Source organism: Zootoca vivipara, chromosome Z2, assembly GCF_965207765.1.
Source record: "Zootoca vivipara chromosome Z2, rZooViv2.hap1.1, whole genome shotgun sequence".
Lineage (NCBI taxonomy): Eukaryota > Metazoa > Chordata > Lepidosauria > Squamata > Lacertidae > Zootoca > Zootoca vivipara.
Window position 1 is genome coordinate 37,469,635 of NC_142585.1, and position 16,685 is coordinate 37,486,319.

At 46.0% G+C, this 16,685-nt stretch overlaps 2 protein-coding genes across 3 annotated transcripts; both read left to right on the forward strand.

Annotated features, from left to right (window-relative positions):
- Positions 1-6,759: 6,759 nt before the first annotated feature.
- On the forward strand, positions 6,760-11,362 carry LOC118083896 (uncharacterized). 2 transcript variants are annotated; one of them, XM_035112924.3, is made up of 3 exons: positions 6,760-6,887; positions 9,329-9,431; positions 10,208-11,362. In XM_035112924.3, exons 2-3 carry the CDS (start codon positions 9,362-9,364, stop codon positions 11,116-11,118), a joined length of 981 nt encoding a protein of 326 aa, XP_034968815.3. In that variant the 5' UTR covers positions 6,760-6,887; positions 9,329-9,361; the 3' UTR covers positions 11,119-11,362. The 2 variants fall into 2 exon arrangements, with proteins under 2 accessions (XP_034968815.3, XP_088520966.1); XM_088664840.1 differs by having other exon boundaries at positions 9,332-9,431.
- Positions 11,363-13,796: 2,434 nt separating this feature from the next.
- On the forward strand, positions 13,797-16,176 carry RNF183 (ring finger protein 183). Its single transcript, XM_060270187.2, has 2 exons — positions 13,797-13,932; positions 14,542-16,176. The coding sequence occupies exon 2, from the start codon at positions 14,587-14,589 to the stop codon at positions 15,175-15,177; it is 591 nt and encodes a 196-aa protein (XP_060126170.2). The 5' UTR covers positions 13,797-13,932; positions 14,542-14,586; the 3' UTR covers positions 15,178-16,176.
- Positions 16,177-16,685: the final 509 nt, after the last annotated feature.

Consider the following 16,685-nt stretch of genomic DNA (forward strand, 5'->3'; position numbering starts at 1 on the left):
TAGGTTTTCTTTCCAACTCTTATCTTGCAGTTCCTTATTCCTTGGTTAAAGTCAATTCGCAGGATTTATTTCAACCCTGCAAGTGTCTTTAAACTTATACAGTTCTTTTCCATATAGTCCACAAATTTACTCCAATCTTTTTGGAACCTTGTTTCCCCCTGGTTTTGGATCCTGCTAGTCAGTCTTGCTAGTTCCGCATAGTCTATCATTTTTGTCTGCCACTCATCAATTGTCGGTATATCTTGAGTTTTCCATTTTTGGGCTAACAAAGTCCTAGCCGCGGTTGTCGCATACAAAAATATATTATATTATATTATATTATATTATATTATATTATATTATATTATATTATATTATAGTCCTCCTTTGCAATCTCTTGTCCAATAAGTCCTAGTAAAAAGGCCTCAGGTTTTTTGGGAAAGGTATACTTAAAAATCTTTTTCAGTTCATTATATATCAATTCCCAAAATCTTTTTACTTTTTCGCACTTCCACCACATATGATAAAACTCTTCCTCCTTCTCATTACATTTCCAGCACATTTTATTACTCATCCTATACATTTTAGCTAACTTTGCTGGTGTTAAATACCAGCTATACATCATCTTCCAGGGCGGTTCATGCCGTGAACTTCAATGTTTGATTCCATAATTTCAACCACGCATCATATTCGATATTATGCCCAAAGTCTTTTGCCCATTTTATCATCACATCTTTTGTCAATTCATCCTTTGTATACCATTCTAACAGCAAATCATACATTTTTGACAACAATTTAATTCTACCTTCCAACAATTCTATTTGAAATTTAGACCTTTTGTCTTCAAAGCCTATTTTTTATCCTTTGAGAATACATCATTTACTTGATGATATTGCAACCAACCACAGGCTCCTGGCAACTTGCCCAGGGTTGCCAGGTACTGGTTCTATCGTTGAATGGAGCTTTCCTCTTTTGCAGCCCCATCTTATCGTCCTAAACTCCATGGACCTGCCCTCCATGCAGGCTGAATCCAACCCTCCAAGTTTCTCTGTATGGCCCCCTGAACTTTCTCCAGGCCACGCACCCCTCCTAAGCCACAACCTCTTTTAGTGCTTTTTCTTGGCTGAAATGTGTCCTTGAACTCTTATGTGTTAAGTATACGGTTACTTGTTTAATTGACACTGAAATTGTGAATGCCTGTATGTATATTACTAAGGGTTGAACTGGAAATTTCCACTGAAACTAAAGAAGAGCAACAGGAGCTCTCTAGCAGGTTGATAATTAACTGTTGATGTCTTCTGATTTATCATGTGACTGACTTAAATCACATGAAAGAGATAGAATAGAATGACCTTTTATGCATACTTTAATCTGCGGGTCTCTGTTTTGTGTGAGTTGAGACATTGTTCTCAAGCAGCCAATAACAAAGGATGTGGTAATGAGGTCTCTGATAAAGAGAAAACAGCCCCAAGCTGTAATGTAATGGAGGTTGTGGGAGAGACAGACCCTTGGTTTCATATTTTATAAGAAGCCAAACCTGTGCTGGGACATGCACATGACTAAGGAATTATTTTGGATGTATCATTAATGTTTTTGTACCTGTTTTGAAAGAAGATTTGGTTAGTAAAGCTTTGAACAATACTTATGGGTCTGGACAGTGTTTTATTCCAAGAGGAGTTAGCTTTAATGCATCCAATTGCTTCCAACTGCACAATATTAATATCTAAAAAAATTCCTTCAGTAGCACCTTAAAGACCAACTAAGTTTTTATTTTGGTATGAGCTTTCGTGTGCATGCACACTGCACACGAAAGCTCATACCAAAATAAAAACTTACTTGGTCTTTAAGGTGCTACTGAAGGAATTTTTTTATTTTTGCTTCGACTCAGACCAACACGGCTACCTACCTGTAACTAATATTAATATCTGCAATATTATCAGGCTTCTTGCTTTACATGTGTTACTTCGCCCACTGGCATAGCTGCCAAGTTCTCCCTTTTTTAAAGGGAAATTCCCTTGTGCTGAATAGGCTTCCTCGCGAGAAAAGGGAAAACTTGGCAGCTATGCCCACTGCCAAATCTGGCCATCGCTGGCATGCAACCCTTGCCAGAAGTGAATGCTTTGCCTCGGGCTGAAAATGTTTTCTCCCACTCCTGGATCACAGCAACACAAACAATACATTATCAAAGTACATGATGTTTTGTACAGGAACTGTCAGCTCCCTGGCCACCAAGAATCCTGGGACCTATAGTTTTCCCTCCACAGAGCCACAATTCCCAACACCCTTACAAACTACAGTACCCAGGATTCTTTGGGGGAGGGTGAGCCCATGTGCTTTAAACATGTGTTAGATATGCTTTAAAAGTGTGGTGTGGATCTGGTGCGGGATGAGGACTAGCAGCTTAAGCCAAAAGTATTCCAGGAAAGTGGGATTTAAGGGGGAAGAGTTGTAAGCAAGAAAGGTGTACCTTTAGGCATAAGAAAGGGGAAAACGGAGATGAAATTAGCAGAGGCAGAAACTTTACCTGTAATATTCTTTCTCCGCCAGCTGAGCATCTTTCGCCTTGAAGGTTTGATAATCTTCCCCAGGCTCCCTGCAGAGGAGCGGCTCTTTGATGCGGGGATCCATGGTGGCTCAAGGTGTGCCTTTCCCTCCCAGAGAGAGATGGAGATGGAGGGCACAGAGCTGTTTGCCCAGTTGTTCCCACTCCCTCTGCACCCAGAGATGCTGTTTGCCTTCCAGCAAACCTTCTGGTCTGGGGTTTCCCCAAATGGGCAAGGAAAAAGCAGAAAAAGCAAAAATAATAGCAGCCTTGGAAGAAATACCAAACGAAGTGTGCTATTGTGGAGAAAAATCTCTGTTGCTCTGGTCTAGCAGCAGACCAAAAAGAGGAAGTCAGGGAGGATGAGCAAACAGGGTGTAGAAATAAGATAACACAAGAGGTATCATGCTTGAGCTGGGTGACAAAGATAGGCAACTCAGATAAGGGATACAAATAATTAAACAATCATTATTATTGCCATCATCCTTATTATGGTAGAAGAGAATCTACAGGTGTACATGCCATACATTTAAAACACACATCTCCAAAGGATCCTGGTAATTCCAGTTTATTTCCTCACAGAGCTACTACCATAATTCCCAGCAGCCATAACAATGGTGGGGGGATGTGATGCATGCTGTAAATGCAGTGTTTGTCCTCCCCATCCCCAATAGGTCTCTTCCCCAAGGTCAACTGGGGGAGGCTGCACCCTGCAGCTAAGCCCCTCCCACCATCTTCCCTCAGTTCCACCCACCCACCCACCCACCCTGTTCTACCCTTACCTATGGGCATTCCAGTATCTGTGGCTCCAAAATTTGCACTAAGTTCAGCTCCGCCGGGAAATGACAGAGACCACACGATGCTGTCAGGAAAAACAAACTGATCCTTTTATTACAGAAAAGAAAGAACTACATCTGTAGGGTCCCTGCCTCAAAGAATGTAGGAAGGACCCCAGGAAATGGTGAACCTCCCCACGTGAAAATCCCTTTACTTGGAGGGAGGGGAAGGACAAGGAGGATGGGTGGTGATGGGATTAACTGGGTGCAGAGAAGACTATTTCTTCATATGGCGAGATGTCAATCGCTCTCCTCCCGTTGTTGATGGGTTTCCCTTTGTTTGATCAGTCTAGATGGGAATTGAGGTGGGGCCATTCCTGGCGATTGCCATGGGGTTGGGGTCCATCCGGCAGGTGTTTTCCCCCAGGTCACGCAAGGATGATCCCTGGGATTATGTAAAAGGTGACACTTCTGGAGGTTTGAATAAACTGTCCCAGTTAATCCATCTTTGTCCATGTGTGTCTTTTGAATCAGGATGGCGATGGGGCAAGGTTCAGGTGGGCTGGGTTCATACATGGTTCATGCAGCATTTCCTTTTACAGGAGACATATCTAATACAGAGAATTCTAAGCAAAAGGTAGTAGTCCTGATATATAAAGTTTCTGAGACATAAAACAGCAATTCGAATACAGAGAGAATCGGGTTCTGTAGTGAACCCGAGTCTGGGGCGGAGTCTGGGGCGGAGGGGAAGGTGGAGAAGGGAAATGTGTGAGCTTATGCTAATGTTGAGACATGTGTGCATATGCAGATACTTAAGCGTTCCTTCAGGCAGGGTTGCGTCCTAGCGGGAGGGGTGAGGAGACGGGAAGATGGCATTGAATAGGATTCTGGGTAGTTGCAGCTGTCAAATTCTGTCACCCCTCTCTGTTCATTAATAATGGTGTCCTGCTCCCCCGCCCCATATAATTTTTATAACACCTGACAGGAATTTTCCCAAGTCCAAGACCCCTGAAAGATTCCCATCCAGATGCTGCCTAAACAATTTCGCCAAAGAAGAGCAAGTCTATTCTACTATCAAGCAGCTTCTTCTGTTAGGAAGTCTCTCCTAAGATTCATTGTGAATGAGCAGAGCTTGACATAAGTCTGAACCCAGTTTGTTCCTCAAGTAACTTGTGCCCATAATTTTAAGTGGGTCCACTCTGTGTAGGACCAACAAGCTATCATTCAATAGGTGATGCATCTGTTTTTTACTAACCCACTGGTGGTCTCCCCCACCCAATTGCCACAAGGCCTTGAAGGAGGGTGAAAGCTGTCCACAGGACCGGACCAGCCATTTGAGTGCAGCATCTATATCTTCCGGAAATTGGGAGACCTGTGGCCCTCCAGATGTTGGTGGGCTCCAGCTCCCATCATCCCTGATCTTCAGCGGTGCTGGCTGGGGCCAATGGGAACTGGGGTCCAACAGCTATACAAAGGGCCACTGAGGTTCTCCATTCCACACAGATAACACTGCAGCCACGTGGGATCACACCACATGAAAACAGCAAGCCATGTGTATGTGAGAGACTAAGAAGTCTCAGGGGCGTTAGAACTGCCAAGTTTTTCTTACCAGCTTTACTTTTGTGCTATCTTTTTAACTGGCCAAAAGCACTGGGTCTTCCTGAACCGCTGTGTGCTGGAAGCGGGGGAAATCGCAGGCTGCGTTTCCCCCGCCTCTCCTTGGAAATAGCTCAACCTGTTGAACTTTTGCTTGGTGTGCAGGTGTTGCAGGCGGTCGACTTAAAACAGGGCATAGGGCACCCTTAAGGGAGGTTCATTCTGGGAATCTCCACTTTCAGTGGAAACAGCCAGCTTGCTTTTGCTTTCCAAAAGAAGCAGTGCAAACATTATTGCATAGTTACTGGTTAGGACTTGCCAAAACTTTGCTAATTTGTGTAGCTTGCCTGGCGGCTTCACTACATATTTTTAGGCACCAGGCAAAAAGCTTTCTTTTTAGCCAGGCTGATTAACATTCCATGTTCTTTTAAATGTGTTTGGTTGAAGGGGAGTTATTGGCTTGGTGTGTGTGTGTGTGTGTGTGTGTGTGTGTGTGTGTGTGTGTGTTTTGCTCTTGCTTTTATTATGTGATCCGCCCTGTGATCTTTGGATGAAGGGTGGTATCTATGCAGATTTAATAAATATCAATAATTATAATAGTTTAGCTACTGTGCTGCCTTTGAATCTTATCCGCTGCACTAACTTTTACATGCATGGTAGGCAGGAGGAAATCTGGGGGTGCGGGTTTAATATAAAGGCGTGGGAAACCTATGGCCTTAGACATGCTGATGGACTACAGTTTCCATCTCCCTCAGTCAGCATAACTTGTGACTAGGGCTGGGGGAGAAATTAGTTTCTGCTCACATTTAAAGATGAATCTACCTGATTTGAACTCTCCAAAACCAAGTGCGGATCGAAGCGCAGCCTCCCTTTGAAATTTGCTCTTCTCTGAATTTTGCAAGCCAGATCGCCAGTCTAGTGTTGTGTACAAAATTATATATATTGGCTTGAAGTGTGCATAAAGATGTCTATATTAATGGAAACAAGATACAAAGATGAAGGGAAAATTGCTTTGCAAAAATGTGTATATCAGGCAAAATTGCATAGCAAACTGTTTATATTAGCAATAATTTACATCAAAAAGCTGCTGAATTTTCAGGAGGACGTAAAAATAAATAAATCACAAACCAATGTGGAAAGGGAGACTTAAAATGGAAAGGGAGAGAATGAGAAACAAAAATGGATATGTTTGTTTGTCTATCCATACCTGCTAGTTACAATAGGTGGAGGGAGGTTTTTGAGCATGTCCAGAGTGCCTCTCTCAATCCACAGACAGCAGGAATTTGCCATTAGGATTGCTGGTTCCTGTTTTCTAAATGGCAGCATCATATATTGTATATGCAGGAGGCTTTGTTGTCATGCTGGGAAATGTTTCATGCCCTTATTTTTTGTTTATAACACATTAAAAAAATTTGCACAGGAGCACAGTAGTGGGGGACACACATAGTGCATAATAGATTGCATGTAGGACTTAGCTGTAGTGTGTTCAGTTGCATGTATCTTAGTAGCAGAGTACATGTCTCACATTTGAAAAGGTCCTAGGTTAAATCCTCAGCATCTCCAGTTCAGGATAAGAGAGATTCCTGCTCAAAACCTAGGAGAATCTCTGCTAATCAGTGTGGACCTAGATGGACCAATATGCCTGAAGTACTGTAAGGCAGCTTCTGATGTTGCTGGGATGAGATCAAGCCAGGTGTGACTTCTCTGCAGAACCTGTACAAATGAATTAAGCCCTGGTCTGTATGCACTCATTATGTGTTACGCCCAAAACTAAGAGGTACTAGCTTTAGGACCTGGGGAAAACTGTGCCTTGGAGGGAGGAGATCTTCTGTTAGTTGCATACCTGTGATAACTGTCTACCTGTATGCAGATGAGAGGTGTCTTCAGGGAAGTTGGTGGTGCCAAGTTGACAGAGCAGTGAACAACTTGAATTGAAACAAGGGAACCTTTTCATGGGGGAGTGGAGTGTACCCCATTTGTACGTGGAAAGGGTGGTAAGTATTTGCTCCTTTTCAAGACTTTTTCTCCTTGGTTCTATAATACCTGTAACTTTTTGGGGGAGAGGGAGTGGGGAACGAACCATTTTATGTTTCGTGCAATTCTAGAAAGTGCCAGGAATCTGAGAACTTTTGCCAACTTTTGCGCATACAGCAAAGCATGAAGTAAAGGCGAGTCTAAACATCTCAAGAATGAAGATAGGGTTTATCTAGCTTGCCCTGTCTACTCTGACCAGCAGAAGCTCTCCAGAGCCTCACTTAGAAGGGTCTCTCAACTCTACTAGATTGGAGACTGAACCTGGCACCTTCCGCATGCAAAGCAGATGCTCTACCACTGAGCTATGGCGCTTTCCAGGAACACAGGATACCTGCTCTAGCCCGAGTACTGACCGGTAGCAGCAATCCAGAGTTTCAGGCAGAGGTGTCTCCCAGCCCTACCTGAGGTTCCAAGGACTGAACCTGGGACTTCCTACATGCAAAATGGTGGTGCTCTTCTGCTTAGCTACAGCGCTTCCCAATAAGATGGCTAGGTGAATATTGTTAAGAGTTTGGTCAGGGGGAGACCCCCCCTCCCCCAAACCCAATGGGAAATGCAGGCTACAGAACTGTGTCAGAAAAGGAATCCATGGGCCAGCTTATGCAAACCAGTCTGGCCTGGCTGGTTGAATGCAAACCATTATGAAACAGTGGCCAGGTACTATACATCAAATAAGGTTCTCAGGTCTGTGCAAAACAGGAGTGACAGGGAGGGGGCGGTGAGGTGAAAGGGAAAAGTGTAATTTCACAGGAGGCTTGGGGTTTTGGCAGGAGGTGTGCTGGGAAGGAGAGCAAAGGCTAGTTCTCCATGAGCTTCTGGGGAGGCCAGAACTTTATATGGGGTGTGTGTGTAGAGGTCAGAACCACTTTGGCACTGGCTGGAGGCCAGGAGCCATGACTGGCTGCTGTTTTGGACCCAAGTTTGCTGAAGATATGAGAGGGGAAATGATGAGAGACACTCCTGGGGTATAACGTTCAGCAACCCCTCCATGGCAGATATCTAGGTGTAAATATGTGTTAATCAGCCATATTTATTAAAGATACTAGCCTCTGCTGTGCCTCAATCTTCCCAATGGAGACACAACCTTGGCTAAACACCTGGAGCCCCAGGAATCTCTTACAGCTCATGGAGATGGGAGTGGCGTGTAGCACTGGTGTTAGATGTGGGATCTGTGTTTGTCTGAGAGCAAAAGTGTGCATGCAGCTGAAGAACTATTGCCTTTAAAGTGATCAAATATATATACACTAGCAAATGTGGAAACTCAGCAGGGAGCTCTTCATTTTTCTCCCTCTTTAAAACTTTGCCTTTAGCCTACTTTGTCCCACCTCACTGGAGTGGCCAATGTTTATTGATCACTTTGTAGACAAAATAGCACCTTTCTCTGAGATTATCCTATAAAAGCTGCCAGGCCTTTTTTTTTAATGGCTCATAACAGACCATAAGAGTTTATAAGCATTTCAGTGCTCACATTTCCTTTATTTCCAAAGTTCAGAGTCAAGTGCCAATCCTTTTATAGCCACATGACAACACCCAGACACAAGAAAGCAGAAGCTGTATCCCCAAGCAAGTTCGGAGGAACCCCATTGTTTGCAGAAATACAAAAATATTTGGGGAGGGGGGCAGAAATCCTAAATTGAGGAAGCTCCCTGCCCCCCAATACTTCCCAGTTAGGACTGAGTGTGCCCATTGATCAGCTTCCTTGGAGGGTTAGTAGTGGCTGGTCCATTGGACATATGGAGCACTGCCCCCACCAATCTCACCATGCCCTCAGCCAACCCCCAACCTACCTGCCTTCTTACTTGCTGTCAGTCCATGCCAGAGGAAGAGGGAAGTTTTCAAACTCACAACAAGGGTATATCTTAAAGGTCTGTTGTTGTTTAGTCGTTTAGTCGTGTCCGACTCTTCGTGACCCCATGGGCCAGAGCACGCCAGGCACTACTATATTTCCATGCTTTACTTTGCTGCATGTGTTGTGATTTTTAAATCTCTGCTGGGGTTCTGTCACCAAAGAGTACAATTTATTTTTGCTCCTGTGGGAGGAGAAAGGTGGAGCCAAATAAATTACTCCCTCACTTTCCCACGACTCTCTCTCTCATTACCAGCATCTCCAGGTAAAGATTGGGAGAAACCCTTGCTTGGAACCCTGGAGAGCCACTGCCAGTCAGAGTAGACAAGACTGAACTATATGCACCAGCTGTCTGACTTGGGATTAGGCAGTTACCTATATTTCAGTTTCTGCAGCCTACTTTGTGTATCTGACAAACTGGGCTCTTCCCTATGCAAATGTTTGCCACAGATAATGTGTTGGTCTCTTAAGGGATCTCAGGGGTCTTGGCTGTTTTTGCTACAAGAGGCTACTTTAACTAGGCCACTCTCCTCTTTTCCTTCTCTCCATGATCAGTAGGTGCCAGATGTAAGGGAGATGTACCTATAGATGAAGATTTGTGGGAAACAATCCTCTGTCCAGAGAACGGCTCAAGACATGTCTGCACTCCAAGCTGAAAGTAAGTCTCTGGTGTAGGTATGGCAACTTCTTGGCATTATCTTTTGCATGTGATGTGCAATAAACCTTTGGAAACTCACAACCACAAGGTGTTGCGATGGCCGCTACCAATTATGGCTTCTAGATAGAGGCAAATAGCCATTGTTAGCTCTGTCTAATGATAAACCTGCACTTGCAACGTAATTTATTTTATTTATTTGCTTATTACATTTATACCCCACCTTTCCTCCAGGGAGGTCAAAGTGGCATACACACTTCTCCTCCCGCTGCTGCTTTTATCCTCACAACGACCCTGTGTGGTAGGTAAGGCTAAGAGTGTGTGACTGGGCCCAAGGCGACCCAGCGAGTGGAGAAATGAACTCTGGTCTCCCAGGTCCTAGTTTAGCATTCTAACCACTACATCACACTGGCTCTCAAAGAAGGGGTAGAGTTTTAAGGGGACAAAAACTGCAGACAAGGGCGGCCTCTGGGGTGGTTATTTATGCTTCTCTGTATGAAAATAAATAAATAAAATAATAAAATAAATTCATTCTATACCCCCAAAAATAAAAAGCTAGCACAGCAGGCAGAGAAGTTCCAGCTATGTTGGATTTGGACCTGCAGGGAACATTCCAGAATGTGACCCTCTCCCTTTGGAGTGAAATGGTACAGCCATACTATTTCAGGTCTCTACTACCTCGTTCGGAGCTGTGTGTGTGTGTGTGTGTGTGTGTGTGTGTGTGTGTGTGTTGTTTTAAACACCCTGCTTCTGAGCTTTCCTTTCTTTCTCTGTGCTAGAAGACCAAGACATGCAAGGGATGTGGAAAGACGTTGATGATGAGGAGACCTACTTGTTTGACTGTAGAAACTTCCCTGAAGAACTGTGTTGTGAACCCTGGAAGCGTGCAGAGGTGGAGGCCAGAGAAAGATCAGCTCCTTCTGCCTCTACCGAAACTCCTGCACCAGACCTGCAAGACTCTGATTTCCTCCCTTCTGTTTCCCTTGCTGCCTTTTTGGCCCTTGTGTTTGTCTTTGTTTCTATGATCCTGCTCCATCATGGTAACAGCCACTTATCCTTGGGTGACTACAGGGCTGCGAGCCCCACCAAGAATCAATTGCCCAAAAGCCGGCTTGGACTCCTTCGCCTTCTCTTCCCAAACCAGCCAGAAACTACGTGGCAGATTCTGCAGCAATACATACGTGGCCAGCTGGGAGGGACAAATCCTGACAAACCTTGGGTCCTGGTCACCGCTGGGCTGGGTGATGCAAGAAGCACACTTCTGTGCCTCACCAAAGCAACTATTTCCCTCCTGACGGAGGAGAGTGCCGTGAAACTTCGATATCTCGAGCAAAGTAGTGTCTGGCTTCCTTGGAGGGGCATCCTGGAAAATGGGACCTGTGATATCTCTGCTGCAGAGATTTATGTGGGGCAAAGTCTTGTACCTTATGGCATAATGGTGTCCACATGGAGCTCTGTGGATGGGAAACAGTTGGCCACCAAGATCAACCTTGCTGTGCTGCTGAATGGTATGAAACGAGCACGGGAAGAGTTCCTCCTCCAAGTCCTCACTCCCAGACTGGTGTCTGATATTTTGAATACTGTTCTCTTTGCTGATAGGGCAGTAGATAAATTGGTCACTTGCAATGGGAGTTTCCTTGTCCTCCTGGTAAGGTCTGAACAGTATTTGGAAAGTGGTTTTGTTTGCTGAGGAGCAGTTGCCTGGAGTGCCAACACTCTCAGAAGAGGACACCTTCCTGTCGATGTCTAGTATGGCTGCAGAGTCTGGAGAGTCTGGATGGCATGCATTAAAAAACAGAAGCCACTGTTCCTTGGGTTTTGAAGATTCTACAGGTTAAGAAACCTTCAACCTGAATTGTAGCATCAGGAGCACTACCCTGATTCTAGTCAGCTGTATTTCTGGAAATAAACACACCCAGTATTGTCTACACTGACTGGCAGCAGCAGTCCAGGTTTTAGGCTGGATTTTCTCCTAGTCCTATGTGGAGATGTTTCAGGAGACAGATCCTGGCATCTTCTGCATACAAAACAGGTACTCTGCCACTGAGCTGCAGCCAGCAAGGCTGGAGGATAATATGCATCCTGTTTGCCCGAATCACTGGCTGGCCACTCACAGTGGCTGAGCAGATGCCTATGGAAAGCCCAGAAGCAGGTCCTGAGTGCAACAACACTCTTCAATTTCTAATTCTCAACAACTAGTATTCATAGCCTCTGACAGTGCAGGTAGAACTGTTATAAAGCGCATTGGATTGGAAGGGAGAAGAGGTTCTCCTTTTTTTGGCAACTGAAACAATGCACAGCAGTAATAAGACCTACAACAGGCATCCCCAAACTTCGGCCCTCCAGATGTTTTGGACTACAATCCCCATCATCCCTGACCACTGGTCCTGTTAGCTAGGGATCATGGGAGTTGTAGGCCAAAACATCTGGAGGGCCGCAGTTTGGGGGTGCCTGACCTACAATTACTCAGCTGCACCACTAAACTGATGGCCTGAAGGATACTGCCTCTGAAACTGGAAGTTCCATTACAGTATATTATGATCAATGGTTAAATGCATGGTACCTCTGGAATTTGGGAAGGGAGGGAAGGATTTTAGTGTTTTGAGGATTGGCTTTGCCCATCCCAATGAGGGTGATTGGTTGTGGGGTGGGCTTGCTCCTTGTTGAAACACCAGAGCGGAGGGGGCGGGGGGCAGGATGTGAGTTAACCTGGCTTCCAAATGAGAAGCAGAATGATGGGAGTTTTGTGTGTGATGAGAGCATGAAGGCAGTTCACAAACACATATCCAGAGGATATTTAGTTTTTGCCAGTCTCTTCAAGCAGCACTGGGCAATGCGCTTCCAACACTTCTTGTAAATCTTGCTTAGCCAGCTAACTTTTATGACCCCCACAACATGACCTTTCTGAAGGGCTTGTCGATCGGGTCGGCAGTTCGAATCCCCGCGACGGAGTGAGCTCCCATTGCTCGGTCCCAGCTCCTGCCAACCTAGCAGTTTGAAAGCACCTCAAAGTGCAAGTAGATAAATAGGTACTGCTACAGCGGGAAGGTAAACGGCGTTTCCAAGTGCTGCTCTGGTTTGCCAGAAGTGGCTTTGTCATGCTAGCCACATGACCAGTATGCCGGCTCTCTTTCGGCTAGTAAAGCGAGATAAGCGTCGCAACCCCAGAGTTGTCCGTGACTGGACATAACAGTCAGGGGTCCCTTTACCTTTTATGCTTTTACTTAGCAGTCATTCAACTATAAATTAGCCCCTTACATATAGGAGATGCTGGACCAGGCTGCCATTAGGCTTCTCGGCAAGCCATGCCCCTTCACCATTTTATATTGCTTTGATTTATTCATTGTATTTTATTATGCATTTTCTTTCATATTAATATTCTTTTCACTGCTTGGGGGGGGGGGCTCTGCACACACAAAAGTAAACAAACCATAATATCACTTACAAATGCGGGAGATTATTAGTATTATTGTGGGATCACCTCGTCTCATATGTGCCCACTTGAGCACTGTTACTGGTTCCACAGAATACTTGTTCCACACTTGCAAAAAGCCAAACTTTTTCTATGGCAGCACACACACTTTGGAACCCCTTGCCGATTGAAATCAGGTGGGAAATCTTTGTGGTACTATTTTCGGTGCCTGCTAAAAACATTTTTGTATCAAAAAGTTGACACGGGCATGTAGATGTTAACATGTTTAATTTTAATTAATTTTAATGCTTTGTTAAAAAACCGTTTTTTTAAAAAATGGGGGGATGTATTGTTTAGAGGTTTTAGCACAATCAAGCAGTATATTAGTGATGTTAAATAATACATTTACACCTGTTTCCACCATTGCAATGTAAAAGGGGGGAAGTTTTTGCCCTCCCACCAAGGTTCAGAAGCTACAATTCAGTACTAGGAGGAGGCGGTGGAAGGTGTAAAGGAGAAAAAAATAAATGTCTTACTACTTTTGAGAATTGTGCTGGGATTTTAGGGCGAATGCTGCTCTGCCTCTTGGAGGATGCCTTATAGTTCTCCTATGCTCCTAAACCAAGTTACCTAAAATCAATGGCAGCAGTGCTGAAAAATAGGTCCGCTTGGGGCTTCCTGACTTCCAAGGCAGCCCGAGGATTTCCCTGCCAGCCTTCCACCAGTTCTCTCACCTTGGCTGCCAGGCCCTGGTAGTAAACAACAGCTGCTTACCAACCTGACAGAAGAGAACGCCAAGCTCTGCCTAAGGGACAAAGTCCCCTGAGAATGGGAGGAGGAGAGCGAACACCTTTGGTTTAGCAGCACCTGCAAAGGAAGCATCTTCCTGCCTAGGCTCTCTCTCTCTCTTCATTTTGGACCAGCTCAGATCCAGCTGCAAGCCCACACTTGCTCACCAATCTTAAGAAAGAATAAGGGAGCGGAAGGAGAATGCATCAGACTTCTGGGCGGTGTGGAAAGAAACATTGATCCTGTATGGAATTGAGTTAGGATGAGGCCACACTGCCCACATCTCCTGCTTTTCAAGGCAAGGTAGGTTTGTTTTGGGTGTTGTTGTTTTTTGCAGGGGTGGGTAGGGCGTAGGACCATAAAGGCCTTTATGATAGAGTCAAGAGCACTGATCCTTTGACTAGCTTCTCTAGACCGACTGGCAGTGGCTCTACCATTAAAGCACAACCCTCTGTGTGCGTCCTCTGATAAGGCTATCAATGGCTACTAGCCATGATGTCTATGCTCAAGGTTTCTCATGTATTTCTGGTTGGCTGCTGTGAGAAGAGGATGCTGGACTAGATTGCCATTGGCCTGATCCAGCAGGCTGTTCTGATGTGGATGTTTATTTTCCCACCTTTGCCTTATCAATTGCTTTGCAAGAGAAGGGCTCGCTTCCACTCTCAAACTTCATACTGCAAACTCCCTTGGGACCTCTCTCTTTGCATTTGCTGATGCTGTAAAAACCAGATGTTGGGAACCTTTGCCCCCCCCACCCCCACCAATGCTGAAGAACTACAACTCCCATCAGCCTCAGCAAGCACGGCCCTATGGCAAACCAAACATTCCATCTCGTGGGCCAAAGGTTCCACTACATTGATGCTGCTGTATGATTGCTGTCACTGAGCTTCCACCTGCCCTTGGTTTTTTTAGTCTCCTAGGTAGCAAAGAAGGCTGTGTTGCTGACTGGGTCTCCCCATGGCTGAGAAGCAGGTCCAGGGGCTGGAGGCTGAATGCCCCATCTGCTGGAACCCTTACGACAACACTTTCCGCACCCCCAAGGTCCTTCAGTGCCAACATTCCTTCTGCATTGAGTGCCTGGCTCATCTCAGCTTGGTGTCCCCGGCCCAGAACTGCTTGCAGTGCCCACTCTGCCGCCACCTTACCGTCCTCCCTTCCGACCAGCCCGTCACTGAGCTGCCCACCAATGAGGCCATCCTGCGCCTGCTGCGCCTGGAGCCCAACCACATCATCCTGGAAGGCCGGCAGCTGTGCTTGAAGGAGCAGCGCAAGAGCAGGTACTTCCTCCGCCAGCCCAGGGTCTACACCTTGGACCTGGGCCCAGTGACAGATCCCAGCATTGAGAGCTACCGTGAGCAAAGCCGCCCGGCCAGCACTACCACTGCCGCCACAACCCTGCCCAACCGCCACCGCTCCCCCATGTGGGTGTGTGCCTGCAACCCCCAGCTCCGGATTTTCACCTACCTGATGGCTGTCATCTTAAGCGTGACTTTACTACTCATCTTCTCCATCTTTTGGACCAGGCAGTTCTTTTGGGGGTGGGGGTGACAGGGACCAGCAGCCTTCTCCGGTGGAAGATGCTGGGAGCAGGGTAGAGGTGGTTGGCAAGCAGCAGCAAAGTGTTGGGAGGACTAGCTTATGTGTGCCACACAGCCTGCCTTGAGTTCTCTAAGCCAGCTCAAGTGTGCTGGAAGGCCTTGCCCAGAGTTATGATTTTTTAAGACTCAAAGCTCTTTCAGATTCTGCCTATCGAACAAGAGAGAGACTGCCAATTGTCCTTCGCCCCAGACAGCAAAATGGTTTGGACTGCCACTGGGTCCCAGGATTTGACCTTGAGGGTTACTTGTGAGCTTTAACATAGGGATGTGGATGAGGACATGACAGGGCATGTCAACAAACTAACTTACTGCTTCTTAAGTTGGCTAAAGTGGGCAAGAGGGTGAAAATGGATAATGGGAATATAGCAGGTGGAGAGGAGAGCTTTTCTCATTCCAGGTGTTGCTGAACTACAACTCCCATCATCTCTGGTCATGATGGGAGCTGTAACACAACCACGTCTGGAGGGCCCAAGCTTCCCCATACTTGGAGTAAAGGGACAAAGGAAACTGCTTTAGTCAGGCCATTGGTCCATCTAGCGCCATATTTTCTATACTGAGTGGCAGCTCTCCAGGGTTTCAGGCAGTGGTCTGTCTCTCTTATTCCTACCTGGAGATTCTGGAGATTGAACCTGGAAGCTTCTGCATGTAAGGCTCTACCACTGAGCTATGCCAACCCTCCAAACCAGCCTCTTCCCCTGTGCCAAATGCCTCTGCTGCAGCCAATTATGAGTTCCCAACATCCAGAGAACACGGACTGCACTGCTGAAGGTGGAACCACCAAGGCTGCAGACCTTAACTGTCCTCTGTCCAAACTTGGAGATGGTCCTCTGTGTAATCACGTCATGCAGGCACGAAAATGAAGGCAGATGCTCAAGGGTTTTTTTCTCCTGGTGTGTGCACTACTGGTTAGAGGGCCAAACGGCAGTGACATTAAAACTTTTGTATCTACGCTGTATTGTTCTGTTTCAAATTGCATCAGCTTCTAAGAGTGGGGGCTGATAATAGGATCAAAGCAATCTTTTGGGTCTTTGCAAGGAGGTAGGTTTAGCGCTGACAGGGTGGGTTGGGAAAGGGACACACAAAATGAACATGAGTGGGGTGGCTGCAGCGCCTTTCCCTACAAGGAAATGCCAATTCAAGGGTGGGAAATCTTTTCCCCCCAACCCAATTACACCTCATTCCGTTCTGGGCAACCTTCTGAGTGCCACATGCTGGTGGTAGGTGGGGGCGAGGCAAAAGTGAGTAGTAAATGTTACCTCTGTGCAGCAGGCCAGCTTCCATATCCACACACGCCCTTCCATATCCTCCATCTAGGCAAGCAAGTATTATCAGAGTGAAAGGACACATCCCTGCCAGGTAAAAACTCTCAGGGAGGATGTGAAACATGGTTTGCGAAGGGTTGTGGCCTGGGGAGAGTCCTGAGGGCCAGACAGGGAAGCCTGGAGGGTCACCTTTGGC

Coding starts and splice junctions, on each gene's coding strand:
- LOC118083896 (XM_035112924.3), top strand. CDS start 9,362: ATGAAGATTTGTGGGAAACAATCCTCTGTCCAGAGAACGGCTCAAGAC. Junction 9,432..10,207: donor GTCTGCACTCCAAGCTGAAA/GTAAGTCTCTGG, acceptor TCTCTGTGCTAG/AAGACCAAGACATGCAAGGG.
- RNF183 (XM_060270187.2), top strand. CDS start 14,587: ATGGCTGAGAAGCAGGTCCAGGGGCTGGAGGCTGAATGCCCCATCTGC.